Source organism: Acanthisitta chloris, unplaced genomic scaffold, assembly GCF_000695815.1.
Source record: "Acanthisitta chloris isolate BGI_N310 unplaced genomic scaffold, ASM69581v1 scaffold4336, whole genome shotgun sequence".
Taxonomy (NCBI): Eukaryota; Metazoa; Chordata; class Aves; order Passeriformes; family Acanthisittidae; genus Acanthisitta; species Acanthisitta chloris.
Window position 1 is genome coordinate 36,909 of NW_008677467.1, and position 27,653 is coordinate 64,561.

The 27,653-nt window shown below is 43.0% G+C and overlaps 1 protein-coding gene across 1 annotated transcript in view; it reads left to right on the forward strand.

Annotated features, from left to right (window-relative positions):
* The window catches only part of KIAA0247 (KIAA0247 ortholog), a 43,814-nt gene that overhangs the window by 2,015 nt on the left and 14,146 nt on the right, over window positions 1-27,653 (forward strand). The window contains exon 2 of the mRNA XM_009076508.1: window positions 2,561-2,590. Within this exon, the coding sequence (XP_009074756.1) occupies window positions 2,561-2,590 (30 nt within the window). The remainder of the gene's footprint in view (window positions 1-2,560; window positions 2,591-27,653) is intronic.

A 27,653-nucleotide genomic window follows, 5' to 3' on the forward strand; every position in this document is an offset into this window, starting at 1 on the left:
AGGGAGCTGCACCTGCAGCAGCATGCCAGCCATGAGTAACATTAATGAGCGAGTCAGCCAGGGAGCAGAGAGCCAGATGGAGAGACAAAGAGTACTGTCGAGGCGCCTGGAAAATCATCTTTCCCTCATCTTTGTCCCCAGCTACCTCGCCGTCCTCGCTTTATTACTTTACGTAGCAAAGTCATTCAGAGCAGGCAGAGCAAAGCGATGTTAACATGAAGGAAGAGATTGTATTATACTTCTCGGCGGTAGCGCTTATCTTGAAAGTGGGGCCAGTGTGACGTGCTCACAATTGCTACAAAAGCTGAAGAATATTCTCATAAAAGAATCGACAAGCATGGAGACAATGGCTGGCTCAGCTCTGACTGAGAAAGCAGGGCTTGTGATTCTTGCATATAAAACCATATGAGGTATATTGTATTGCCGTAACTTTGCTGTTTAGCAATTCTATTGCTGGAGTTCCAGGAAACTTAGAGATATATTCATGTTCTGGGCAGAAACGTGTTCTCCTTGCCATGTGGTTAATGCAGAGGGCAGACTCATTTTCAGTCAGTAAGCATCTGCTCTGTCCTCTGGTAATAAATTGATTTTATTTATGCATGGATTTTTAAGAAAAATCCTCAGCACTTTGTCTCAAGCAATCTATCCAAATATCCTTGAGTGCCATGAGATGAATATGATAACTTGTTTAGTCACTAAGCACACTGCAGAATTTGGGGAAACTGCTCCCTTTTCATGGGAAGATATCCATGAATATAAAAATAACCACTGCACATATTTTAACAAAAAACAAACACAGCATTTGGTGATGGACAAACACTGAAGCTGTGGCAGAAGAGAAGGATTTATGGAAATTTGAGAGCTGTTCAGAAATATTTTTTGAGCTTCATCACTGTTGTGCCTTTTTTCCCCCAGCTGGTAAATTCTCCAAGATTAGTTGAGGGAAATAATGAAGGAATGAGCAGGCAAGGAGATTTTGAAAGCTTCTCAGTAATACTGAGGCTTAGCTCTTCGTCTGTCTATTCTGTTTGGTTTTTTTTGAGGCTTCATCTGGAATGTAGCTAAGAGCCAGGATGCTTAGTAGATAGAGATGCGTGGTTTAAGTGTTGAAGAGGAGCAGTGACAACTTTTTTGTCTGCATTTCTACAGATAATGCTTCTCCATTCTTTCTTTGTTGCTGTGATTTTTAATTTTTCCCCCTCTTCTCTCCTGTCTCTGGCCCTTAAGGTTATCCCCAAGCTCTCAAAAGCCATGTGTTTATATCTCGTTCACAATGCTTCTCCTGTCTGGCAAGGCTATTTTTTGAAGAATTACAGTGGATCAGATTAAGTTGTTCATTAAATTTTAACATGTAGTCTCTAAAATACTCTGAAAGCTTCCTATGATTTGTGTTCCAAATGGGATAATCTCTCTTGGATTCATAACCAGCTCTGTCAAAACATAGGTTGGGCCTTTCATTATTGATAATAGCATTATCTGGTCCTGAGGAATGCAAATAAATGTGTTGGTAAACATACTGAATCAAGCAAATATCAATACCCATAAAGGAGAGAGTTTAAATATTAACCTTTAAAAATTAATAGTAATGTGGGCTCAGTGAATCTGAGTCCATTTAGATTTAGACGCAGACTGATTTTTTTGTTGACTGGTCACGTGTGAAGTGCTGTAAAGTTAGGTCTTTAATTTTTAGGGTTGCCATTAAAGTGATAAATTGAGCTTGAATAAACTGAAACGACTTCATTCCTGTGTGTTGTCTCTGACGCAAATGCAGCCAATCTGCTGCTTGCTGTTCTAAGGTCTTTTCAGTGCCAAGGTTGTTCTGCACAGAAGCTCTTGGATACCACTGGTATTTGTTTGCATTGCATAGAACAGCTTGTTAGAGCGCGCTCCAGTCATTGAGCAGATTCAGACTTGTTCCTATTCTTTGGGAATCTGTGCAAAGCAGAGGTTTCCTTTGTTTCTGATTATGAAGCTGAAAGGAAGGCATTTATACAGCCAGGGATGAATTCAGTGGTCATGAAAACAAGGACACTATAGCATTGGATGGCCAGACAGAAACGTGGGGACGTGTTGTGCATGAGTGGGTGATCTTGATTCTAACCTGCACGCTTCATCTAAGTGTGGGTTTGGAGAAATTACAGGATCAGCCCAAAGCAGTGTGCTGTTCTCCATGGAGGAAAGGGGGAGCAGTTTCAGGTGCAATTCCTCTTTCCAGTCGCTTTGGAGAGCTTAAGAGCAGAGTGGTATGAAGAAGCATGGTGAGGAGCTGCAGAATAATGGCCAGACTGCAAAGGTGCTTAGAAAGCAGATGTAGGATGGGCCCAGAATTAGACTATTCAAATAATAATAACAATATTCACACTGCTGCTACACTGATGCAGGCAGTGTGATATAAGGAACTGCCTTGAAGGTAGTAACAGGGATCTCAAGAAGTCACATAACTTGTTTAATTTTAACCAGTTTCAGTAGTTGAAGGATGAATTAAAGCTTTGTGATGTTTAGCTAACTGCCATGATAGAATAATAATAATAATCCTGAATTTTCCTTTTGTCTGTCCTAGGTTGGCCCAGCAAATCCAAAGGACCTACATGTGAGTAAACTTATATTCACTGCTGTACTGTGAAAAATGAGTGTGATATTTTACTGGTTTATTTAAGTGGCTGTGATCTAGGATTCTCATTATACTTTTCATTGTGTTGGATAGACTGAGATTCATCTCTATGCCCCCTTTCCATTTTTGATTCTTGCATCTAGGAAAGCTGGCTGCCCTCAGTTTGAGAGAGGGAGATCAGCTTCCTATGCTTCTCTGTGCTTGAAGGGATCCCTGTGCCTTCTGTAGTATTTAACTTCAAGTGATTCAAGAAAACAACATATCAGAATAAATATTTCATTAAAATGTAGAGAGAGATGCTTCTTGTGAACATTTTGAGAGGCTGACGGTATTGAGAGGGCAGAGAGGACAAGCTGAGGAAGGAAGTCTTTCCTTTAATTGACAAAAGCAAACATTTCATCACAGAGCATGATTTTAGATATATTCCATTGGATACTCCTGCTTTTCATTTCCTGGGCTCAGAAAGAGTCAAAAATCTTTGCAGTGTGCATATTATGGAAGTATGCAACTTTGGAAGGAATTGGGAAGGGTATTTGACTTTCTTATCTGTTTGAAATAATATTAAATTTTCTGTAAATTTTTGTTAAATTCTGAATTTTGATCTGTTTAATCTGAAATTTCCCCTCTTCTCACCCAAAAAAAAAAAAAAAAAAAAAAAAGAAAACAAGAGGAAATCAGGAGCAAATTATGAGGAAAATGGATTCATAGTGAAGAATTTAAAGGTGTGGGAGGGGAATTTTAGCACCTACCAAATTTTGGTCTTCAGAAGGTGGGGGCAAGAGAAGAGTTGATGAAACCCTCAATTTTTATCCAGTGCCTGAATATTACTCCTGGCAAGAAGAGTAGTATCACACATAGGTAGTATTAAGAGGCTTTCCATTGTTGGCCATGGTTGCTAGTAGGAAAATGAACTGTATTAGGAAAAAGCTCAGTAGTTCTCTGGTTCAACTCACCTTGGGTTAGAATAAGAAAGATGGAAACTGGTAGGAGCTTCATGGCAGAGAGAAGCAGGAAGGGTGTTGAATGGCATGATTGTTCTTCAAGAGAAACTATTTGTGAACTACAATCCAGGTTCTGACTCATCACCATCCTGGTGTCCCTTGATGACTGCTGCCTGCTAGGTTGAAGATACAGACTTCTGTACAGATATCTTCTTATGCAGCTTCCTTCTATCATAGAATCATAGAATTTTAGGAGTTGGAATGGACCTTACAGTCCCAACCCCCTGCCATGGGCAGGGACACCTCCTCACTAGACTAGGCTACTCAAGGCCTCATCCAGCCTGGCCATCACTGAGTCTTTCCTTTTCATCTGCTTGAGCCAATCATTTGAGAAGAGTTTTGAGTTTGTTCCTAGTACCATGGGAAGAGTCCTGGCAGTGGGATAGAAGAAAGTCTGCTTCTTATCACCTTGTTCCATTTGACAATTTTTTGCTTTCCTCCTCATGTCCCTCTTGAGTCCTACGCTGGTTACCATTGCAACTGAGACATTATGTTTTTAGGATATGTGGAATATTTTTCATCCGTGCAACCTATGTCTGCCACTGCTTCTCCAGCCCTTATGTTCAACTGTAGTGCCACAAGCAGTTACCACCTCCTGTTTATGCTGCCAGCTGTTACTGACTCTGCAGCAGGGATGGCAGATCAAGAAGTAAATTTGCTCTGGAACTGTGGCAAACTTCAGCTTGGGCTGTTAGTGCAAATACTGCTGGAATAGCTGCTGTGTGATGTGTAAAGCTGTGGATATGTCCTCAGCATGCTGACATGGGTGATAAGGAGGAACTGTAGACTGTCGAGTCTTCAGCTTCTGTGTCTGGATCTGTCAAGTCTCTGTTAAACTCAGCAATCTGTGTCTAGAAGAGGATTGCTAAAACGCTGCTGGTAACAAGCTGCTCTTAGTCAGGAGTGAAGATAGGGCACTGAAGGCACTCAAACAGCAAGCTCAGAAATGTTTGTACCTTTGTGAGAGTTACTGGGACCCAGTGACAGGATCATGGCCTTGTCTCAAGGGGTTGTACCTGCTTATCTGTGTGTGTTGATCTGCATCTGAAACCACATTTTCCTTTTAATGAACTGAAACCTCTGGGGAGTGTTCATCTTTCTCTACAAACAGGAGTTCCCCTGAGGCTCTGCTCCTGCAAAGTGTTGCCCTGGAGTTGGAGGACTGTCAAATTATGTGCTTCCAGATGTTGAAGGATTTGAAGTGTAACCCTTTAGGTGTGGGGCTGCTTAGATGAGTTATAGGATGTGCTAGGTGGGATTGGTCTAGAATGGGCTTGTTGCTGAACCCTTAAGAATAAAATGAGCTTTTGGCCCAGCCTAGTACAGTGATTCTTTTGTTATGGAAGGAGGAGGGGAACTTCTGGAGTTCCTGTGCTGAGAAGACTGCCTAATCTCAAGAAGTTGATTAGAATGGTTGTGAATAGTATGGCTTTGGGAGGAAGGACTCTACTAGAAATATGTGTATGTGTGTTTATTTCTTAAGGGTTAGGTAAGAGTTTCTTAATGCAGGAGGATGCCTTTGCAACATCAAAGTTTTGAGGCTTTTCCATATGCAACAGGACTGAACAGTGAGACACTGACAGAGTTTAAGAACTTGAGGATCGTGAAGTGTGTGTTCCTTCCAGGGACTGAAGTTTCAATGCAGAAATCTGAAGGGAGAAGCAGAGCAGGGTGAAGATGCAAATTACTGGAGGACTGGCTGTGTCTGCCTATAAGTGATCAAATGTCATGGATGGTGGTCTGGGAGTGAGAAACTGTGAAAGACCATAGAGCAATTGTGTATGAAAGAAGATACTTGAGGAATTTCAAGTGAAAGTTTCTGCCATGTTTAGAGTAGTATCTGACTTTAAGTTCTGCTTTTATTAGTTTGTGTCCAGTTTTATAGTTAAAAGCTGCTTTGCTCTTTCCTCTGTTCTGCATTTGACTGCTTCACCCACTACAGAGGAACCCTTTTTTGTAAAGAAGATAAACCTGTTAAAGCTGCCTGACCCTGGAACCTTGCCAACACTCCTTGCTGATGGTGATGTTTTCCAGGTGGGGTCTGTGTGTCACTGTATGTGTGGATGAAATTATATTAGAGTGGTTTAGGGACTTCTGGTGCTGCCTTTATTCTGGACCACCAGCATCCTGGAGGTTTATCTCCAAAAGTCTTAGCTGATGCTGCAGAGGCCTTTAGGAATGTCCTTCTGGTGAGTCATACGGTCTAGCTGGGAAGGGAGAAATGTGAGTTTTGAACAGTTTCCTTGGGCCTGTTCCACTTGTAACTGCAGAGCATCTGTCTTTGAAACTCAGAGCCCTGGAGATGCCCTTGCTGTGTAACTTGTCTTCAGTAGTTCAAGTTTTAGGCCTGCTGACATGCTTCTTGAAAAGGACCAGTATTGTCAGAGTTGTGCTGAGCCATGTGTTATGCTGCAGGCAAAGTGTGAAGTAACAGTATCATCCTATAGCTAAGTACTTCCATTCTGTCAGTGGTTTTGCTTTCCCTAGCAAAAGTAACCATTGAATGCTCCTGGAGAACAATCTTCAGGTTTCATTGTAAACACTTTCTTGGGTGTAATTGACTTAGTTTATAAGATACTAAGAAAAGATAAAGGCTTTGTAATTTGAGTGTTTATGTTCAATGTCACTTTCCTGTCAACTGAGGAAATTACTAATTTTTGATACATAAACTGAAAAAATCCAAACATAGTCACAAGCTGTGATGAATTTCCCTGTGAGTGCAAGTCTTAGTGAAACCAGTGAGGTTGGCAGGTTTATTTTTCCAGTTGTATGGCTTTAGAATTCCACTTCTTTGCCTTTCCCAAAATGCTAGTCTTGTTGCAAATGTTCTTGCCATTAGCCTAAAGCAGGGTTGACCTTTGAGCGTTCCCACTTTGAATCTCTTTACTTGCATTTACTTCTCAAATACTTACATGTTGTCTCTGATAGTTTGTGCTTTGATGGTGGCTGTCACCTCCATAGCTTTAAGTAAGCTAGACTTCACTTTTGGAATAGCTGGGGGAGAGGTACAGTGCTGGGAGAGCTGAGCTGTCTGTTGGTACAGGATCCCTGTTCAGTTTTGAGTCACGGAAGTGGTAGTGAAACAAATAGAGGCAGGTCACAGGACTGGCAGTCAGGCACTGTCAGCACACTTCTGTGTGGGAGGGGAGGTGTGTGCAATGGTGGCCAGATCACTGCTGGCATAAGGCCGTGCCCCTGGTGGGCGAACACACTGGAAGTGCAGTGTGGGTGCTGTGCAAAAGTGATTGACTCCTGTGATAAGTTCTGTCTCCTCTTAGCACCCTGGAGAATTGACATGCCTCCTGGCATGTGCCTCCAGCTGTGGAGACTCTTCAGGGCTGGAGCACCTTTTCAGAGAACTGTTTCTTTTTCTTTTTTTTCCTCTTTATTTTTCCTGTCAGGGTTGCCTTGGTCATGTTTGATCCCACTTTAACTGGGTCTTTCTAGACATGAGTTGATCCTATGTAAGAGCTGAGTCCTTGGGTAGGTAGTGGTATGACTGTGTGTGGGGGGGAAAGGGGACATTGCAGCTTGTCATCTGGTACACAGGTAGAGCTGCTTCTAGCATCCTTGATTCTTGCTGTCAGTAAAATGAAGAGGGACTGGTGGAAGCTGCTAATTAGGAGTGTTGTGCAGAGGTTCATTCTCTGACTACAGTCAGGGTGAGCAAATTCATAACTATTTTACTGCCTATCTCTGGCCACTCAGCACTTGTCTGAGGCAGGTCAGGAGTATTTCATGCTTGGCTGCATCAGCTGCCATGGAGAGATTTGAGAGAATGAAAATTAATGTCTGTTCTACATCCTCTGACAGCAGGGAAGCATCTTATCATTAAGTCTGCTTCCATCCACTGAACTCTTGACTTCATTAGTTGCTTTAGGTGGGGGAAATTTTTCTCCTGAGTTTGGTTAGTTAGTAGCACCAAGGGACAACTGGAGCTTTTGTGTTTTTCATTTAAAAATTACACTGAACCCAGCATTTCAAAGCTGCTTGCAAGTGTGCACCCTGCACAAATGAAACCGAACACTTTTTGCTTTCCAGAGTCGTGTGGCAATAGAGGCCTTCTCATTAAATGCAGGTATTTCTCTATAGACAGGAGTTCAAACACCTAAGCAGTAGTGGGATGACTGAACTTCTAAGGTTTCTTTTCCAACAGAGGGATTTGAGGCTCTTATGTATTATTTCTGTTCAGCCAGTCTCATAGTGAAGTGGGATTTGCTGTGAATGCAGCAATGTTTGTGAGTGGCAAATGTTTTGGTCTATAGTTTGCATTTCCAGTTAACCTGTATTTCACCTAGTGTAAAACTTAGCTTGATTTACTTCATTGTGGTGATGGTCTCCCTTTTCTCTTGTAGTGGGAGGTTCTCTGGGAGATGGTAGGAAATGGTAAATTGTAGGAAACACTTCTGCAGTAAGTCCTGTAGTATTTAAAACAGAATCATTCCTTGAGGTTGGTTTTCCTTGTTATTTCCTTGATTGGTATCAGGGGCAGTGAAAACTGAACACTGAATTGAAAACGAAGCTAGAAAGCCCTCTGGTAACCATCTGTCAGTTGTTACATGTCGTGTGGTGGCAAGGCGAAACTTGTGGTGTCTGGTCTGGGCTCTGATCTCCCCACAGCAACTAGTTCCAGTTGCTTTTGCAGGAAAGTTGACTGCTCTCCGTTCCTTTGGAGTAGCTTTCTCCATGGGAAGGATCCCGAGGCTGAGCTGGTTCCTGGGGTGGTAAGGATAGGTGTATTTATGTTGATTAGTTTCTTTGAGCTGTGCTTTCCTCTAGTGATACCTGTTGTGTCCAGTTTAATGACCAGCTGTAATGATTTTTACTGTTGTGCAGTTGTTTAGCAGTAGTAAGAGAGCAGTCAGGGACCTTTTGCTTTGTCTTTTTCAAGCCCGAGCCCATCTCTTCTGGTGTGTGGGTTCGGAGAACACAAGGCTGCGGCGCCCCCACCCCTGCCAAGCACGCATGAATTCATCAGCTTGATCTTTGCACCCCTGCTCTTCGGCAGGGTCGGGTGGCAGCTGCAGCTCCTGTCAAGCATGATGCCAGGCAGGGAGCTTTGGGGAGGAGAGTTACAAAAGGCTCAGCTTAAATCATCTGTGTAAGAGCACAGCAGAGGCTCTGTCACCCAGGCCCCACTGCTTGTCTTCTGGTGCTATGGTTGTAATGACATTAGCATTTCAAAAAGGGGATTACCACAACCCCCGGGTTCTGAGGGGAGGGTATTTTGGCTGTTACTTGAAAAGCTGCTTTCTGGTTATTTCTGCCTTTTTTTCCCTACCTGCCTGTGGATCCTGAAGGGTTGGTGGAGGTGTCCACACCGTGTTAAACGTGGGTGGTTGTTGTTGCAGGGAAGCTAGTTGTTTATTGGCCTAAATGTAGGCTGGCAGATGTGAAGTTGTTGTTGATAGCATTCTTTCTTGCTGATTTGGCTGCCTGAGGATTTCCTGATGGAAAAGTTGGTATTACAGCTATATGCTAGAGGAGTATCCTGGAGTCATGTTTACAGGAAGTTATGGTCATTATACGAGTTTGTCTTGTGTATTTCAGCCAAAGGAAATGGGCAGCACATGCATCCTATTCATCCTCTGCCTTCCATATGTTTTGTAGTACCAAAAAACCCTTTCTGTGCCCAGGTAGAGGATTTCAAGGTGGTTCCGTGGGAAAATGACTGTATTCTTAGAAGGTCTTGTTTAGCAACAAAGCTTCTCTACTGAAACTTAACTCCTGACTCCTACAACTCTGTTGCATTACCCTCACCTCTGACCAATTTTCAGTTGATTGTTTTTCACTGAGTTTACTTTCCCTTTCTGATGTTACTTGTGCTGGAAACTTGCATTAAGGCTCTAGATATGCTGGGCTCTAGTGGAATACTCCTGTGCTTGCTATCTCCTCTCCAGTTCCATTAGCTGTAGAAATGACAGGTCAGGCCAGGCAGGTTGGTTGTCTTGTCCCTGGAGCAAGAGAACAAAAGGAATTGCCTTATTTGCATACCGGAGAGAAGCAAGAGTATTTGTGCAACCTCTCCAACCATGTATGACCCTTAAAATTAGTATCTGACCCATGGTGTCCAAAATAGGAGCCCCTTGACTTGACTGAGCACAGTTGGAGGGTGTGCAGCAGAAAATGCTGGTGGTTGCCTGTAGCCTTGTCTTGAGCAGTATTGCTAGTGCTGTATGTGTACTATTGGACAGGAAGGGGAAGGTGTGTTTTGAAGAGATGTTATTATATGTGTAGGTTGAAGTGTTCCCAGGCCTTAATCTTTGTGTGTGCCCAGTAAGGACTTCTCTTACTTGTTCATGTAGGGCATAGCTCACAAAGCGGTTCTGCAAAGCAGTACTGATGGAGTTGTGGATGTTTGCTGCTCTGGGTGCTGCTGGGAGCCAGGACATCTCTGGTGACTCTCAGCTCCTGCACAGGGACAAACAGCCAGAGACTGGCTGGAAGAACTGCTGCAGCTCTTCAAGAGAGAGATGGCAGGCCTGAGCCATAGCTAAGCTGTCCCTTTGGGCATCAGGGAGGAGTAGAATATGTTTCCTCTGTAAACACAGTACAGTGTATTTGGCATTTAACTTCTCTGTGTGAGAACAGGAACTGTGGAAGGCCTTCCAGGAGTGGGGTGGCTGCTGACAAGGTGTGTGCACACTTATTCAGTGTATTTCTAACTGTCAGTCTCCAGGCCTGTTCTAATCTGTGTATTTCTATAGAGCACATGTCTGTCTATAAACTTCAACAAGGATGGAGTGTCTTAAACATTAGATGTTCCATTGAACCTGCTCTGAGTGACGGTAGAGCTTCTGGGCGCCCTGTGCTGGACACAAAGCACAGGGTGACACAGACTCAAGTCACTGCGGTTACTCTGTCTTGTCCTCTTCTTTTTTCAGTTTCTGTACATGCACCAGCAGACACAGCTATGCAAATCTGCCAGCTGTCTCCTTAGGAAGTTAGTCACTGAGTTGCTGTGCAACCAGCTCTAGTTGCACAGCCTTTTGAATATGAAGTTAAACTTAGCTACTGTACATCTGTGTGTGGCTGGTTTGGGGATGTGTGACTTTCTGCATCCTGTTTTTGAAACACCTTTTCTGGTAGTGACGATAGAAATTAAATATTCAGTATTATGGTGGAAGTAAGCTGCAGAAATAGCAAAACCGTAAATCTGAATGCTGCGAACTAAAAAACTAAGAACTAAAGACTGCAGGAAACAAAAACCAGCTTGGTTTCTGAGGGACTGATCAAGTCTTAGGTTTAGTGTGGGAGGGAACCCTCATTCATTCTTTCCAATTTCAGGGCAATTGCTGTTTAAGGCTTGCAAGAGAAAGTTAAGGGCAGCAAAACCCAGAATGAGTAAGTGCTGGTTGTAATATTTAGTGGGCTAGGAGCATTTATAATTATTATGGAGTAAGAGGAGGGAGGAAAAAAGCATGAAGGAGAAAGTAGTTTTGTTTCCCTTGCTCCCTGTTTGGATTAATTAATTTAATTATTTGGAAATAGCTACTAGTGAACTTGTGCCTTTTTTTCAAATGGACTTTTAACAAGACTGCAAATTTTAAAAGAAGAGGCAATTCAGTGAAAATAATTGAAGACATAAGACCTTAACTGCAATAATCCCTTGTTGCAAGTGCTTTGTGTCAGTAGATGTTGGGAGCTGAATTAATATGCCTCTGATGTATTGGGAGGGGAGAAACCAGGGCAATAAGATGCAATCTTAAATGCAGGGAAGCAAGTGAGATGCTGACTTTCAAATAGATCCTTATAATGAAGTTATTCTTTCTTTTGTTCCTGTCAGCATAAAATAGAGATAAATATGGAAAGGAAATGGTTGCACAGAGTAATAGGATTCTGTGTAACAAGCAGCAAGAGTGCATGAGGTGGGAGAAAGGAGATAGAGCAGAAAGTCAGAAAAGGATCTTTGGACAATAAAGCTCATGTCAGAAATTCCTCACTTCTTGATGGTATAGTTTAGATTCCACTAAATTGTTTGTTCTTTCAGCAGCATGAACAAGTCCTTATAAAGTGATACTGCAGCTAAGCAAGTAAATCGCAAAGAAAAATACCATTGCATTTTCTTTAAATTAGGAGGATATCTGGTGGGATGGCCCTGATGTCAGGTACATTTACCATCACATTTTCCGAAGTGCTGGTGTCCCATTGGTAATCAACTGGGAGAGGATCTCTCAAGTCATGCAAACATTACTGACAATTTTGCTCAGTGTGTTGCAATCTGAAAGAGGGATTTAGTATTCTGCCTAAATTTGTAGGCAGTACATTACTGAAGGAGAGCCGCAAAATTCCCATGACAGCTGAGTAACATGAGATTACTCTACGTACCAGAGCTGGAAATCCATGAAGAGGCACTGTAGCTGGCTTTCTCCAAAGGTTACTTGATGGTAATCGTATTGAGAGAGCATTGGGAAGAAGGCTTGAATCCATTCCCATAAACAATTTGCAGTGGTGGCAGTCCATTCTGAGTTGTTCCAGGAAGGCAAGGTAGTACCATATGCCTTTTCCTTTTCTTTTGATGGGTGTGTACCCCCAGACAATAACAACTGTGTACTAAAAGTCTACCAGCCCTACAAGAGAGCTTCATGTTTCCAGTTTGTCCAGTTCTGTGATGAGAACAGACACATTGCCAGACCTAGCTAGGCCATGGATACTGATACAAGAAAGCTTAATTCTTTAACTGCAATTCTGCCTGGAAAGATGGTTCTGTTTCCCAGTAGCAACAGGCTCTTCTATTGTTGTCAGCATTAGCATGAGCCCCATTGTGAGGGCTCCCCAGGGCATGATTTATTAGAAAATAGTATGCCGAATAAAGCAGGTTTATGCATCAATGGTAAGACACTTTCTTGTGGTTCTCTAAGTGATCCTTTTTGTCAAGTCGTCAAGAAGAGTGTTTGAAAGCAACATGCCATGTTTGGTCAGTCTCATCAGGTGCTCAGCCATGGAACAAGCATGTCCCCTGACTGCAGCCAGTGCAGATGCCATGGGACAGTAGCAACTGTTAGTTCTTGCCTAAGGAGCACCTTTTGAAAAACTATTCTTCCTATTCCTGTGGACTACTGTGGCTCTGGATATCTCCTTGACTGCAGTATAGCTCTGTCTGCACAGGTATTTTATTTTGAACTCCTAGGCAGGAATTCACTACAGTCTAGTAGGCTGTGATTGCTCAAGAGGGTTTCTGAGTTATGTACCCATTGCCAAGGACCATGTTTTTGGCCGTTTTTACTGAGGAGTGCAAGTCACTTAATATGCCCAAATTTTGTACCTGCAGCCATGTGACCCTCTCTCAGAATGGAGTGTTAAGAAAAAACTACTTTTTCTGGGTGCTTCTTGCTGAGTCTAGATAGGAAATCTGTTGCCCGTACTTGTGCTAGACTGGGATTAGAAGTTTCCAAGCAGTGGTCTTCAGAACACATGATAATAGTCCATATAGTTCTGCCTGTCACATGATCATACCTTCTTACTTTCAAACTGCTTTGATTGTTAAAATAAAGCTTTGAATGTCTTTTTGTTCTTCAAGCAGTTTCTGTAATTGGCAGAGGTATGTGCCCATGAATAAGAAGGCATATGATCACAAACTGCCTCTGTTATGGAAGAGTGCCCTTGTTAGAGTGTGTTCTACACACTGGGGTGACTTTCATTGCTGATAAGGGGTTTAAAAAGAGCAGGAAGAGAGAACTTCAAAAAGCACAGCTATTAAGTTGAATGCACGGGTGCAGGTGGGTAGCTCGCTCTTTCCTGAGGAGTTACTGCAGAAAGGAATCTAGGCCTGGTAGTGTGGGTGTTGCAGGGTAGTGGTGGGATCAGCATCCTTCCAGAGCAGCAGAAGAGATATTCTGATTTGGTTTCTGTTTACCCTGTGAGCTAAAGAGTAAATGTCAACTGTCTGGTTGTCTCTTCTACCCTGAGAATAAGAGTGACAGTGACAGCTTTGATGTGCAGTAACTAGGTTGCTGTGATTTGTGTTTGTGGCTTTAAGTTCAGATGCTCATGGGGGCAGGGCTATGAAAGTAGAGCATGGCATTTAATATAAGCAGACACCTCCACCCTCCTTATTAATAAAGCCATACTGGCTGGGAAGAAAAATGGGGAGAAAAACATCCAGTGTCATAATCTGGGTGACTTTTCCTAATGCTTGGAAGGCTTTTGCCCTCTTTGTCCTCAGGCAAGATACCAGCAAAAAGAATGGAGAAGATATCAGTTCCTATCTTTTGAGGAACACTGGTTTTCCAGATATTAAATTTTGTTTCTGTTTCTTGATAAATCACTTCTACTTCTGGTGGGAGTTGACACAGTAAAATGGTGTTTAGCCACAAAATGGCCTTTTAATAATTGCAGCATCAGGTTAAGAACTGAGAACCATTCTGAGGTTTGTTGCCAGGTGATAGAGAATGAAAATCTGTATCTTGACAGCACTGTGTCTTGGTCGTGTATTTTAGAAATAATAACTTTGAAATGCCTGGGGCCTTGGTGAAAAGACCTAATCCAGAGGTCTTGGCAAAGGGCATTTCTTACTTTGATACTAACATATCTGAGATTTTAGAAGGCTCTTATGTGCATGCACAGAAGGAATGTGCTGTCAAACTCCAGTGGAGTGTTCTGACCAGTAAGTAGTGATTTGAGAGGAGGGGACATAGAGGAACCTGTAGGTTTAGATTTGGCTGTTCAGTATTTCGTTAATACCCTGATGAAAGATACAGATTGTTATGAGGAAGTCCAGTTGGGAGGTAGGTGCTTTTAATGTTTCTACCTTCTTTCCCAAACTTGAGCTACTTTCCACAGAGGAGTTGTCTCCTAGGAGCTTTGTCTTCTGCTCTCCACATCAGCTGCCAGAATATAGCTGTTCTTCTGAGTAGCACCCTCAATACTAAGTGTGGCTAAAGTAGCCTTTCTAAAAAGTGAGTAGAAAATTCAGGTGTGGGCAAAGGGCAGAATAAAGTATGGTGCTGCAGGCTGCCCAGCATGATCAGCACTGTGAAATTGAATGCACCAACCTCTTTCACTGTAATTGTGTTGGCAACAGGAAGAAAGTTCTGACTGTGTCTGTGGAATGTATCTGGTTAGAAAGAGTCACTCCTGTGTGCTAAGCAAATTGTATGGGGGTGGAGGAAGAAAGGAAATTACCAGAAGTTTGAAAGAAGGGGCTGTGGAATCTTTATGCTTTCTTTGTCCTGGTAGCTCCCTGCTGCCTGCTAAACATGGTTCTGCAGTGCCTGTTGCTATACTACAAAGACAGTGGGGTTTCTGTTATTTCCTTCCCTGGAGGGCTTCAAATATCATTTCCCCCAATCATATAAGGGAGATGGGGAAACAAATTAACAAAATCAGGAAAACTCTGGGTAAAGGAGATACTGTTTCTCTCTTTAGTGTCAGAAAGTCTCTGTAATACCTGTGATTGATCTGTAGGCTTCCTAGGTGGTGTATGTTTGTGTTCAAGACACCATGTGTTCCTAGCAAACTTGACCCAAGTGATCAGTTTTGGGTTTGGAGCTCTTGGATTTCTGTTTACATTGTTCCCCTGTAATGCTTATTCTTCCTGATTAAATGCATGTGCTGTTCTCTGGAATTTTCTATATCGGTATGAAAAAAATCAGTTACTGTACAGTAACTGACAGGTTTAGTAAATGGACTCCTACTTTTTCTCTGGAACTGTATTTTACAGTCTGGATGTTAATTTATCAACATCAAAATAACTTCCCTCCATGCTGTTTTTCCCTACGAGTTCTCAGGCATAAGATGTTATTTAAGTGTTTTCAAGGAGTTTGCATACACAGCTGGGAGAGCTCCCACATGTGTCTCTCTGAGGGGCTGCATTTTTCTATTTTTAGCATGATTTCTTTGAGTCTTCCATTTCCTTTGTGTGAGAAACTTCAACTACTGGAAGGAGTTTGAACCATACAGTAAATGGATCTCAAAGTTACAAGGGAAACTTACACTCCACCACTGAGAAACCTTTAAGCACTTTCTGGGCATTTTTGCCAAACTGTCTGGTAGACTGAGCTACCCTGAGCAGCTGAAGAGACATCATGGTGTCGCCTGGCATAGAATTACTACATCTTGGAAACAGTTGGTCTAGGGACATTATCTGTGTACTGTTTATTTTCACTGTGTCTGGGGTCTTCATTTTTGTCAACTGGTAAACTCCATCTGGCCATAACACTTGGTGGTTTACTGCCTCTACTGAATTACAATCCAGAGGGAGGAATTTGAACATCTGCTGTAAGGAGAAAGAGATACTGCATTAACTAGTGAATTATCTATTTAAATGAGGAGAGACTTCTCAGTTCAGGGAATTCATGGAGTGTAGAAAGGCCCTGAATTCTACAGGGGATGTGGAGGTAAGGCTAGATGCTGGTCTAGGAGTAGTAGTAGGGATGTTGAAGTAGGTAGCATGGGAAGTGTTCAGGTGTAGACATAGTGACTGAGAGTGGGCTGAAGTCAATGGCCTGCACATCTGGCCTGCCCCTCAGCTGCATTTCTGGAAGGGCTCAGGGATCCTGAAGGCTCTGTGCCATATCTCACAGCCTTGTGTGTGGATGTCTGGTGCCTCAGAGTGAACTGAACCTTAACTGAACCCTCTGACTGGGGAGTCCTGTGCAAGAGAGTCTTCAGCTCCCTGAAAAAGTGACTTGGCAATATGCATGAGGTCAACTGTTAGGGCATGCGCTGCCTTATGTTTTGAGAGACCTTGAGTTTTTCTTGAAAGTGTCAGATCATGTGCTTGTGAGCTACCTCTTCACAGATATGGGGCTTGCTGAGTCAGTGCCCAGCACCCATAGGTGCCTGATACCAGGCTTGATTAGCAGAAGCCTAGTGAGGACCAGGAAGGTGTGTGTAAGGCAGGTTTGTTAATTGGCTCTGGAGGGGGAGGGAGTGTAATCTCTGCCCTCCTGTTTTAAGCTTTTGTGGTATAAACACTCTTAGTAGGAAAAAAATAGATGCAGCTTTTTTTTTGCCTTTTTTTTTTTTCCTTCTAGGTTGACAGGTAGTTAGTATTGGGAGCACTGATACTGGGGAAGAGCTGGGATTTGGATACTTGCTTCATGCCATGTGTGTTCATGTCATGATACAGAAGGCAGATCTGGGTCCAGCTGCGTGAGTGTGAGGGCTCCCCAGGGTGTTCCCAGCATTCCTCTGAGCTCTGGCCCCAGCTCTGAGGAAGCAGGGAATACTTATGAATTATCCCTGTTTGTGCTTAGCAGAACACTTCCTGTGGCATTCAGGCATGCTGCAGCAGCTTCCTCTGCTGCATTCTTCCCTTGGGGAGCATCTGAAATACTCTTTCTTCTGTGTAAGGAACTTGAAACTCCTTTGTTCTTGCATGATTTGGGGAAGATTATGTTGTTGTTTTTAGCTGACAGACTATAACTTCTCCTACTGTCTTGGTTGCTCTTGCTTACTGTCTCCTTTCCAAAGCCTAAGTCGGGTGGTGGTTGTGAAATCTGTCTGCTAGATCAGTGTCTATACATATGTATTCTGTGTAGACCAGGGTAGCAGAGGAGATTTTGTGCTTTAGGGAACCTATAAATAAATAAATCCTTTGGGTAATTATTTGGGGTTGATTTTTTTGAATGACCTGGCTTTCCCACCTCATCCTCTTTCTTAGAACATCACAGAATTGAGCTGTTATAATGACATTTTGTATTGTAAAATCAGCATTTCACTCTGACAAATCTCTCTGTGAAGATGGTTCTGCAGCTCTTGAAACCAAATTTGAAGTGTTGTCCTGCTGGATTGACAATTTAGACAAAAAGGAGAAAGTAGTGATGCAATGGATGCTATTACTATCCACTAACATTTTTACTTAAACATTGCTGAAAGATACAAAACTACAAAAACAACTTAAAACACCCAATCCCAAACAAAGCCAAAACACATGCACCAAACCCCACTTCACCACACTATCACTTTTATGGAGCCAGGTAGTTGAAATTACTGTCTGATGAGAGGGAATGCTGGAGCTGAGCAGGAATTTTCAAATAAACGTTTGGTAGAAGATGGCTCTGAGGAGGAGCAGTAGGACTTCAGAAAGGAGGAAGAAAACCTTTAAGAAACTCAAGGAGGACTTGAAATTTCTCCAACTTGATGCTGTAAATGCTGACTGGGAAGTGCATAGGGCAACAAGCAAAATGGTCTCACGTTGTTTTGGTTCTTGTGGTATTCAAGGAAACAGGGTTTTGTAACAGCATCTGCAAATCAACTGACTTGTCTGGAAGAACCTGGCCTGCAGCAGTCTCTTTTCAATAAGGCACTGTCCTAGGCACCAAGGTCTGACTGGCAGGAGATGATAATAGTATCGATCAGGCTTGGCCTGTCAAAGTCAAGAATGATCCTGGTAAAATGCTGCCATTGATTCATGATACTTTATGTAACCAAAACTCAATCGAGTGTTTTCACACTGTTGTTATTCTGTTATATGTACATTGCCCTGAGAAATACTCCTGGTGTTTTAGCAAGAACTGCTCTGACATGACTGGTGATGCTGTATAGAGAGGATGTAGCTGAAGGAAGCCACTTGAGAATGCTGAGCAAATAAGTGCCTCAGAACAATAAATGAAACTTAATGAAATGTCACAAATAATACAAAAAACCCAGCTGGCATGAAAGAAGTGGCAGAAGATAAGAAAACAGATGGTAGCACTGCAAGATGGTAATGTACTATATGCATCCTTAGCCATGTGACAGTCCAATTTATGGCAAGAAAGGTTGAAGTAAATTCCTGGCCAGAGAGACCTGTGTGGAAAAACTACTGAACTGTGAAATCCTGCATCTGGGTTGGCTTTCTTGGTATAGAAAAAGAAGACATGAATATTAAAGCAGGCAATTAAATCTTTGTCATTGAAATTAATTACATTGCCGGCAAGAACCCTTAAATCATCACATTGGGCACTCCAAACTAACTGAAACCATATATTCACAAAGGCAGACAGGAAAGCTCTCTGAAGGGGCACGTTGAGGCAGGGAGCCAAAACCTCAGGTTAGCTCTCAGTGGAGCATGTCTCTAGGCCTAGGTCCATTGTTCGTAGGCCTAGTTCCAGCCACTAAGCTGCAGTTCCTCCCACTTGAAAATGTCAGCCCCTGGTGTGAAGGTCCATAATCTCCAAGTCAGTGATGAGGATGTGTTTTGTGTGGCTCTGTGGCAGTAGGTAGGAACTGGAGCTGTGTGTCTCTAAGGCTCTTGAGCATCTGTCAGGCCAGCTGTGCTTCAAAAACACCAGGAAAGGAGAAAAATTGATTGAGAGCAGCGCTGAGGAGAAGAGAAGGACTTGAGGGTGTTGGTTGGTGAGAAGCTCAACATGACCTGGCAGGGCACACTTGCAGCCCAGAAAGCCAGCTGTATCCTGGGATCCATCAAAAGAAGCATGGCCAGCAGGTTGAGGGAGGTGATTCTGCCCCTCTGCTCCACTCTTCTGAACCCTCATTTGGAGTACTTTGTCCAGCTCTAGGGCCTCTAATATAAGGAGGACATGGACCTGTTAGAGCAGGTCCAGAGGAGGCTATGAAGATGCTTAGAGGGCTGGAGCACCACTCCTGTCAAGGTATGCCAAGAGGGTTGGTGTTCAGTCTGGAGCAGGCTCCAAGGAGACCTTGTAGCAGCCTTCCAGTACCTGAAGGGGCCTACAAGAAATCTGGAGAGGGACTTTTTACAAGGGCATGTACTGACAGGACAAGGGGGAATGGCTTTAAACTGAAAGAGTAGATTTAGACCAGATATTAGGAGGGTGGTGAGGCGCTGGAACATGTTGTCCAGAGAAGTGGTGGATGCTCCATTCCTGGAAGTGTTCAGGGTCAGGTTGGATGGAGCTCTGAGCAATCTGCTCTGGTGGAAGGTGTCCCTGCCCATGACATCGGAGTTGGAACTAGATGATCTTTAGGGTCTCTCGCAACCCAAGCTATTTATGATTCTGTGAAAAGCAACCCCATCATAAGAGCATTATGAGAATGTTTGGGGTTTTTTTCCAGAGTCACAGAATAGTTAGGGTTGCAAGGGAACTCTGGATATCACCCTTTGCCAAGGCAGGGTCACCTAGAGCAGGTTACACACGAATGTAGCCAGGTGGGTTTTGAATGTCTCCAAAGAGAGAGACTCCATGACGTCCTTGGGCAGCCTGTTCCAGTGCTCTGCCACCCTCAATGTAAGGAAGTTCTTCCTCATGTTGAGGTGGAACTTCTTGTGTTTCCATTTATGGCCACTACTCTTAGTCATGTCGCTGAGCACCACTGAAAAGAGTCTGGCACCATCCTCTTGACACCCACCTTTGAGATACTTGTATGTGTTGGTGAGATCCCCTCTCAGTCTTCTGTAGACTCAGTCTCTCCTTGTAAGAAAGTGCAGAGAGACAAGACTAAAGTTTAGCAGTTATTGTGGAGATCTGATCTATTTCCTGAAGATTTTGTTTTGAAAATAGTTATACTTTGGGGTTTTGGATTTGTATTTTATGATTTCTTTATATGTCAAATAGAAGGAATTGTATTTCATCTTTTCTTATGTTTCTGTCAGTCATCGAGGGCTATGAATGGGTTCTGTCTTGGCAGTTGCTACCTCTGACCATTTTTTTTTTTTTTTGCTTTCTCAGCTGGATATTTTGACATGCCTGTGCTTTGATTCCAATAGCTATAGTGAAAGCATCAAAGGACAATCGTATTTAATGTTAAGAACCTCTTCTGCACATCTTCTCTGAACACTTCTCTTGCCAGCTGTGGAAGGAGTTTGGTTTTTGAGCTGTTTCCCAAAGCTGGTTTGGCTGTGTTTACCCTGCGGGTGTTTGGGATGAGGAACTAGAAAGACAGAAAGAAAGATTTCATGTTTGCTACTTCATATTTGCTTTGAGCTGTTGGTCAGAACTAGGAAAATGGAGATATAAAAACAAACAGTTTGAAGTACAATATCTGTATGGCAAGACAGTCTTCTCAGTGAAGGTGGCTGAAAATCTGAATTCTTCTATACACGGCATTTGTAAGCATTATACTGAGTTGCTATTTACTTTCCATGTGTCATTTTATCCCCAGCAGACTCTGTGCAGAATGTGTGGGACTTTGCCTGTTCTGCCAGAGCTGCTGATGTCTTCTGTGACTGGTAAATCGAAGTAGCAGCAGCATCCCACCAGACCTCGATGCCTCTTGCTAGTCATGCTCTAGTCACAAAGCGAGATTAGCGAAAAGCTTCACTGGATCACCTCCCTTCTTTCCAAAAAACACTCTCTGGTTACATGTAGTGCCAGTAAATAGAGAAGACCATGTACTGAGTAGGTGTTAAGTTTCAGTGCATGTTAAACAGAGTCTGGCACCACCTTTCTTGCTACCTCTTTAGCTCTTAAATTGCCCAACACCGTTAAAGTGTTAGGCGATTTAGAAAGGTGTATCATAGCTAGCTCTTCTCAGTAGAAGAAACTTCTACTTTTCTTTGAGGATTAGTTCTTCAGCTTCACTCTGTGTGTCTTAGAGCTTTTGAATTATTAAAGTCTGGATTGAGTCTGTATCAGCTAGTCATTTCAAGAAAACGTAGCCCTAAATGACTGAACTTGCATAAGTGGGAGTTTCTAAGACTTTCTGGGAAGGTTTGCTACATGAGTACTTCTGTCTAGCCTGAGATGCCTCCCACTTTGAACAGGATGACTTGAGTGTTCAAGTGGGGTTTTTTTTTATAGTTTTTTTTTTTTTCCTGGTGGACTCTGAAGAAATGTGTGATGTGATGCTGAGCTCCTCTAAAGCTGGTAGAGAAGATTACTTAATACTTATGGCTAACCTAACCACATCTAGAGTGAAAATATGAAGTGTGCTTGAGAGGCTTTCCAGTGAAACGAAACAGGACTAATAGCTCTTTGCAGTTCTGCCCAGCCAGTGGTAAATTATCTGAGTGCTTGTTGTGACAAGTCCCGTGACACAGATGAGTCATTCTTAAAGGATAAACAAATCTGCCCAGATATTAGATTGTTATGTTCAGTGGTCCTGAGCAGAGTCAAAAGTCAGAAGAGAAACAGTATGGCAGGATGAAAAAGTATTCTCCAGTGTGTATTGATGTATCAGATTGATGTTTCAGGATTGCTGAAACATCAGGATTGCTTTCCCTAGCAAAGCTGTCAGTAGATGTACTGTGGAGAGGAACTTCAGTAACTTAGGGCTCTGAGCTTCCCAGTTTGGTTTCCACACAGATGAAAGTGGAACGTTTAGCACAAAGTGATCTCTTCTGTGTGTGCTATTACTAGATTGGCCTTGGCCAAACTTCCAAATTAGTACTTTTTGGGTAGGCTGAGTCAGAGGCAACAGCTGCTGCTGCTGAAAGGATGAAAAATGAATCAGCTGCAAAAGGCTCATTAGTGAATGAAGGAGGCCTACCAGGGCAGAGCTTTAAAATGACTTGGCTAGTGTATCTGAACTAAAAAAATCTTAGTTCAGAGATTCCCATGTCCCCTGGAGTTTAGAACTGTCGTTTGATCAGATTCATGACTGTGCAATTATATATGAAGTGTCAGAATAAACCATGGCAGAACCAGGGTTAGAAGACTGGCATGGGCTGACCTCTTGGGTAAGGGGGAGCTGGTTGGTGTGTTGGTTAGTAGTGTCTGCCTGAGTTCCACCTCACAGTGGAAGGGGAGCAATGGATTCCTATGGCTGTTAGTGTTACCAGCCAGGTGATGCATGTCATCCAGAGCTTGAGTGGCTATGCTGGAGCCCACAACAGTGGCATCTTTTGGGAAACTGCCATAGCAAGAACTTCTAAGGCCTTATTGTAGAAAGGAACCTGATTACTGTACTAGGCTGAAGACTTGGGAGTGGGAGTGTTTTGTAGTCCTATGGAAATCCTTAAGCAAGTTAAGCCTCCTGAGGCACTGCTAAATTGAAGGCCTCTTGTCACTTGCTCGTAGAGATGAGTTTTGCTCTGCTGTGTCCTAAAGGTATGTTTCCTTGGTATCTTCACCTAGCATCAGTAGGGGGACTGTGTTTGTTTCAGTCAGGCCTTAACGAACCAGGTAGCACAAATCAGTCACCTCTGTCCTACCAAAACCTGGTGGTCCAAGTCAGCATGAACAGTTAATAGTTATGCTTTTTCCTGTACTGGCTCATTGTTTTTGCTGAAGAGTCAGATGTTTTTCATGACACCAGAGCCCTGTAGTGTGTGTCAGGCTTTCATCCTAAAAAGACAGAAAACCCACTGAAGAGCAGACAAGGAAACAACAGGGTATTTGTGCAGGTTACCGCTGAATTAAGACCAGATTTTAGTTGTGTAGGATTTTGGAAGCAGGTGAGCAGGGACAAGATGACAAATCAAAGCTGTGTTAAGTACGTATGTTCCTGCAGAGCTGTCTGTTCGTTTTTTTGTAAGATCATCAAATTATTTTGACAATTCTTAATCTCTTAAAATAATCTCCTCCTTGTTGCAATATAGAGTAAGATTTAGAACTGGAAGAGCTGTCAATGAGAGGAAGAGAGGCCCCTGATGAGCCTTAGTTGCCTCTGTGCCATGTGGCAAAGACTTTGGGACTCTGTATTTCTTAATAATCAGAATTTCAAATGAAAACTCATATGCAACTTTCTTAGGAGAACCCTCTTAGTCAAACTTTTGAAGGGGAAGAACCTACAAGGCTACTTATGACAGTGGGTTTTGGGTTTCAAAAGCAGAATCTGAGACCCTGCTGATTATACAAAGTGTTGTTACAGCACTTGCTTAATTTCCTTCTCGGAACACGTGGAAGTAATTATGGGGTGGTTGGAAGAAGGCACAGGGAGGCTGTAAGCAGCCTTGGAAAACAAAAGCAAATGAAATGTGGGCCACCTGAAAAGCTGTGCTGTACCCATGGGGGAGAGTAGGTTTCTGTATTAAATTGGCTTTTCTGGAGGCTCTGCACTGCTGACTCCAACTGCAGCCCAGATGCAGATTGTTTATACTGTCCAGGCAATATGGGATACTGTAAAGTACTGGTCAGCTGGTCTTTGTCTTTACTGGACCTGAGCAAGCTGCATGAGCTTCCACATACATCACCAACAACTTGTAATGTATTTGTGTGCGTGTGCACAACAATAAGATTGCTTTATCAGATCTTAAAAGCACTTCTGCAGTTGTTCCCAGTTTGTTTCCTCCTCCTTGTTAATGTTTCCGGAATTAATTTATCAACTCTGGCTTTGTTTAAAAGCAGCAGGTTTTTGTCATGATATGGTGTTACGCTGATGTCCAGGATGCCTGGTGCAGATGAGAGCCCCACTGCAGCTAGCCCTGTGCAAACATGATGCAGAGCCAAGTCTGAAAAGCTTGGCAGTGTTAGTCTTGGAGCCTGTCAGGCTGAATCACTCAGGAATGTACCCGAGGGGAGCACATTACAGGTGGGCCTATTGCAGGGAAAATAATACAGTTGTCATAGTGAGTGGCACTCTTCTGGAGAGACAGATCTGCTGCTGGAGTACAGTTGTGTTTTGCTTGCTGCTTTCCATTGCAGAAATCTTCCTTTCACAGATGTGGTTTTTGTTAGCCCTGGAATTTGTGTCTTGGTTTTCCAAAAGCTTAGCATACAGCAAAGTCTGTCCTGTTTTGGAGGAGGAAAGGAACTTTAAAGGTATAAAACTTACTTTTCTCCTAAAATTTCAGTGAGAGTGGGAGTTATTTAACTGAAACAAGGCTTTCTAAGGGGCAGAGAGATGTACATTTTATACCCAGACAGTCTGTAACACTTTAGAAGCACCAGTGGCAGCTTCATATATAGCCTAAACATTTTGACTCTTGTAGAATGTAAATATAATTTGCATTTTAGAGGAAGCTTTGATGCTAATGGTTTTCTTTTAGGAGAGAGATAAACTAGTGGGGAAAGAAAATCATATTTCTAATAGAAAGACAGACAAGACCCATAATTAATGTTGCACTAGCAGGCTTCCTCCGTGGTTGGCTAATCACAGCTGAGTGTTAATAAGCATAGAGTTTTTTTAAATACTGTTGTAACATGTTAATTAAGATAATTCGGCTCCATGTGTCTCTTGAGTTACCAGATGGCGACTGCATTGGTGGAAGGCTGCAATTAGAGTCTTTTCTTTCTTGCTTTTTCTTCCCCTGCCCTAAGGGGAAAAAAAAAAGGAAAGAAGGGACAAAAAAAAAGGAAAAAGGCAGCTTTGGTGTGTATGGGATGGCTGTGAGGGGTGCCTGTTACTGTACACATTGTAAGTGCTTGTGTCTAATTATATAAATGCATGGCTATATGATTATATATACAAATCTCTTTGCTTTGGTTCTTCTCATTTGCTCACATTATGAGGTGAAGAAAAATAAGCCTCCTCTTCTGAGTATGCCCTTGCTGGGGAAACTGTAATTTCCCTGTGAAGGCTCTGGTCCTGCTCAGTTTGCTCTTCTGTCACTGACTTCAGAGTGAGCAGCATCTGGAGCCAGTAAAGACAGAGAGCTTATTTTTCAGTGGACTTTGGCCTCTGCTTAATACACAGAGCCCAAAAGAGGGTTATGTTTTCCAGTGTGCTTTTAGGAAGGCTTAAAATATTTTAGGGGCAGGGTTGGCGAGAAGTGTGTGTGCTCACAATGGAGGCCTTTTATTGACTTCTGCCTCCTGTAAGTTAAATATAAAGAGGTCCTTTAGCCTCAGCTGTTGTGACTGGGCCCTGGCAGCAGCTGCTGTCTCGGGTTTGTCCCTCTGGGAAATGACCCATCTGCTCATGTGCTAGAGAAAGCCAGAGTGCTGAAAAGGAGAAGGTTCAAAATCTGTTCTCCTGCTTCCAGTCCCCATCTCCACCCCAGAAATTACAGGCCAGTGGAAAACCTGGGCATCTGGTAATCTGTCTTTTATGGTATGAATGCTGTCTCCAGCTAGAAACACCAGGTTCTCAAATGTTTCCAGCTGGCAGAGGATAGCTTTAGTCTGAGTCCCTTTTCAAATCTCTGGCTACTATATTTGTATAGCTGAAACACACATTAACACACTTGTGAGCAATAAAAGAAAATCCACTAACACCTTGACCTGCCTTGAAAGGGGAGCAGAGCATGCTTCACTTCCACAGGGAGGGACCCGCTTGTCCTCTAGGGAGAAGGCTTTCTAATGACTTCAGGAGACATTTGTATTGAAATTTCATTGTGTATGTTAAAAATTGTCCCCAAGATGCTGGAAGAGGGTAAAATCTCAAATCCAATTCCCAGAGCATGTCATTGTTGTGCTTGTCAGAGCCAGCCTGCCAAGAGAAACCCTGGCCTAAAGCATGTGGCTCTTTGTGTTCAGCACAAACCTGCTGTTACAAGCAGTGACGTTTGTCCCTGAAATACTTGATGAGCCATTTCCTAGCCTAATATTAATCCAAACTCTGCCTAGGGAGGACAATGCAGGAGCAGAGGGTGCATAGCAGGAAGCTGCTGTGCTGAAAGCTTCAGAGTGCATCCAGGCAAATATGATTAGTTGGAAACCTGAAGGTATTTAGCACTCAGAAATGGAGATGGCACTCATGCTGGAGCATGTGGGTGGAGGTGACTGCTTTTCTGTCTCCTACTAAAGTGCATCCCCTTGTCACTGCTGTCTCAACAGGAAGGAAGGTGTGGGTGGGGAGCAGCAGTGCTGTTGATGATCAAAGCTTATCAAGGTGTTTTCTCTGTGTCCAGCTGCCTGGGAAGTGTTTTTTGCTTTGGTAAAAGATGGTGTTTAGTTGACGTAGCTAGTCTAAAAAGGGTACAAAATAATAAAAGACTTGCTTCTTCCTAAAACCAGACTGCTGCTGAGGGGAGGGGCTGCCAAGAGTGGCTTCTGTTCATAGGCTGGTTTGTGTGCACAAGGGTAAACAAGGATGTTGCCTGTCTGGATTTCACACTGAAAGCAAAGCTGGCTAGTCTTCTTCCCCATCATCTCCCTCTCTGCAAAAAACTTCTGGAGGCAAACACCAGTCCTGCCTTAGGCAGAAGGAAAACTTATGTGTGACTGAAGTTGCTGGCTTAAGAAGAAAAATTCCTGACTGAAAGAGGAGCTTGCAGAATCTTTTTGTTCTGCAGTCACAGTGTCACTGCTGCCATGCTGGTTTTCCCCTGCTCTTCCAGAGAATGACACAGCAGGAGGTTTGGGTTAGAGGGATATGACAGGTAGCTGTATGTTCTTTCAATAAAAATAGATTTATAGACTTTTTTTTTCTATCCTCAAGGCAGCAAACCACCTTTAACCTAGACTCTTGAGAGCATAAGGGGTGAAGTTGCCATGAGAAAAGCAGCAAACTTGGACAGTGAATTTCCTGTCTGGTAGTTGGGAAAGGTTTATAAAGTAAGTGCTTCCTGTTGAAAATGGCTCGTATGCCAGTTGTATGTGTGCCTTTAGTTTCGATGCTACTTTTCACATATTTTCTCTCTCTGTAGGTATATAGTAGGGTTTGACTTGAATCCATCATATGCTAGGCAGGGATCTGTCCTACCCTAGCAAATGTGGAAGGGTTTGAGACAACCTTTTCTCTAGGGGCAAAAGCTAAGTTTAAAAAAAATACCAAAGAACACCCTCCCAAAAAAACCCAACCAAAACAAACAAACAAAAAAAAACCCCAAACCTAAACTAAACAAATTACAAAGTGACTTGCATGAAAACTTGTGCAGTGTGTTGTGATAGGTGTAAGCTCTGAGGCACCATAGTGTGTGTTTGCAGCACTAGGAGGCTGATGTTGTTGCCTGTGTTGTTGCTCCAGAGGCAGCTAAGTCAGCTTAGCACTGCAGCCGACTACCCTGCTGCTGTGGCTAAGGACAGCAGTGACACTATTATCTGTCTGGTTGGGTCACGTTCATCCTTCTCTGAGTACCGGTGACACAGGTTGGGAGGATATCCAGGAACCGGGCAAAGGGAGGGGTAAATTCTTTCCTTATTGGCTTGCTAAACAACCAGGAGATTAGTGGAGAGGTCGGGTAGCGCCCTGCTGGCAAGAACTGAAACTCTGCAATGAGAGAAAACAATGTCTTTTCTCCTATTAGCAAGTATGGTTAGAGCTCTTGCTAGCAAGTTCATTCAATTGCTTCCTAAGGCGGAACTAATGTTCAGTATCGTCCCTGAGTGGGAACCATGTGCACCACTCTGCTAGAATTGCCAGAGCCTATA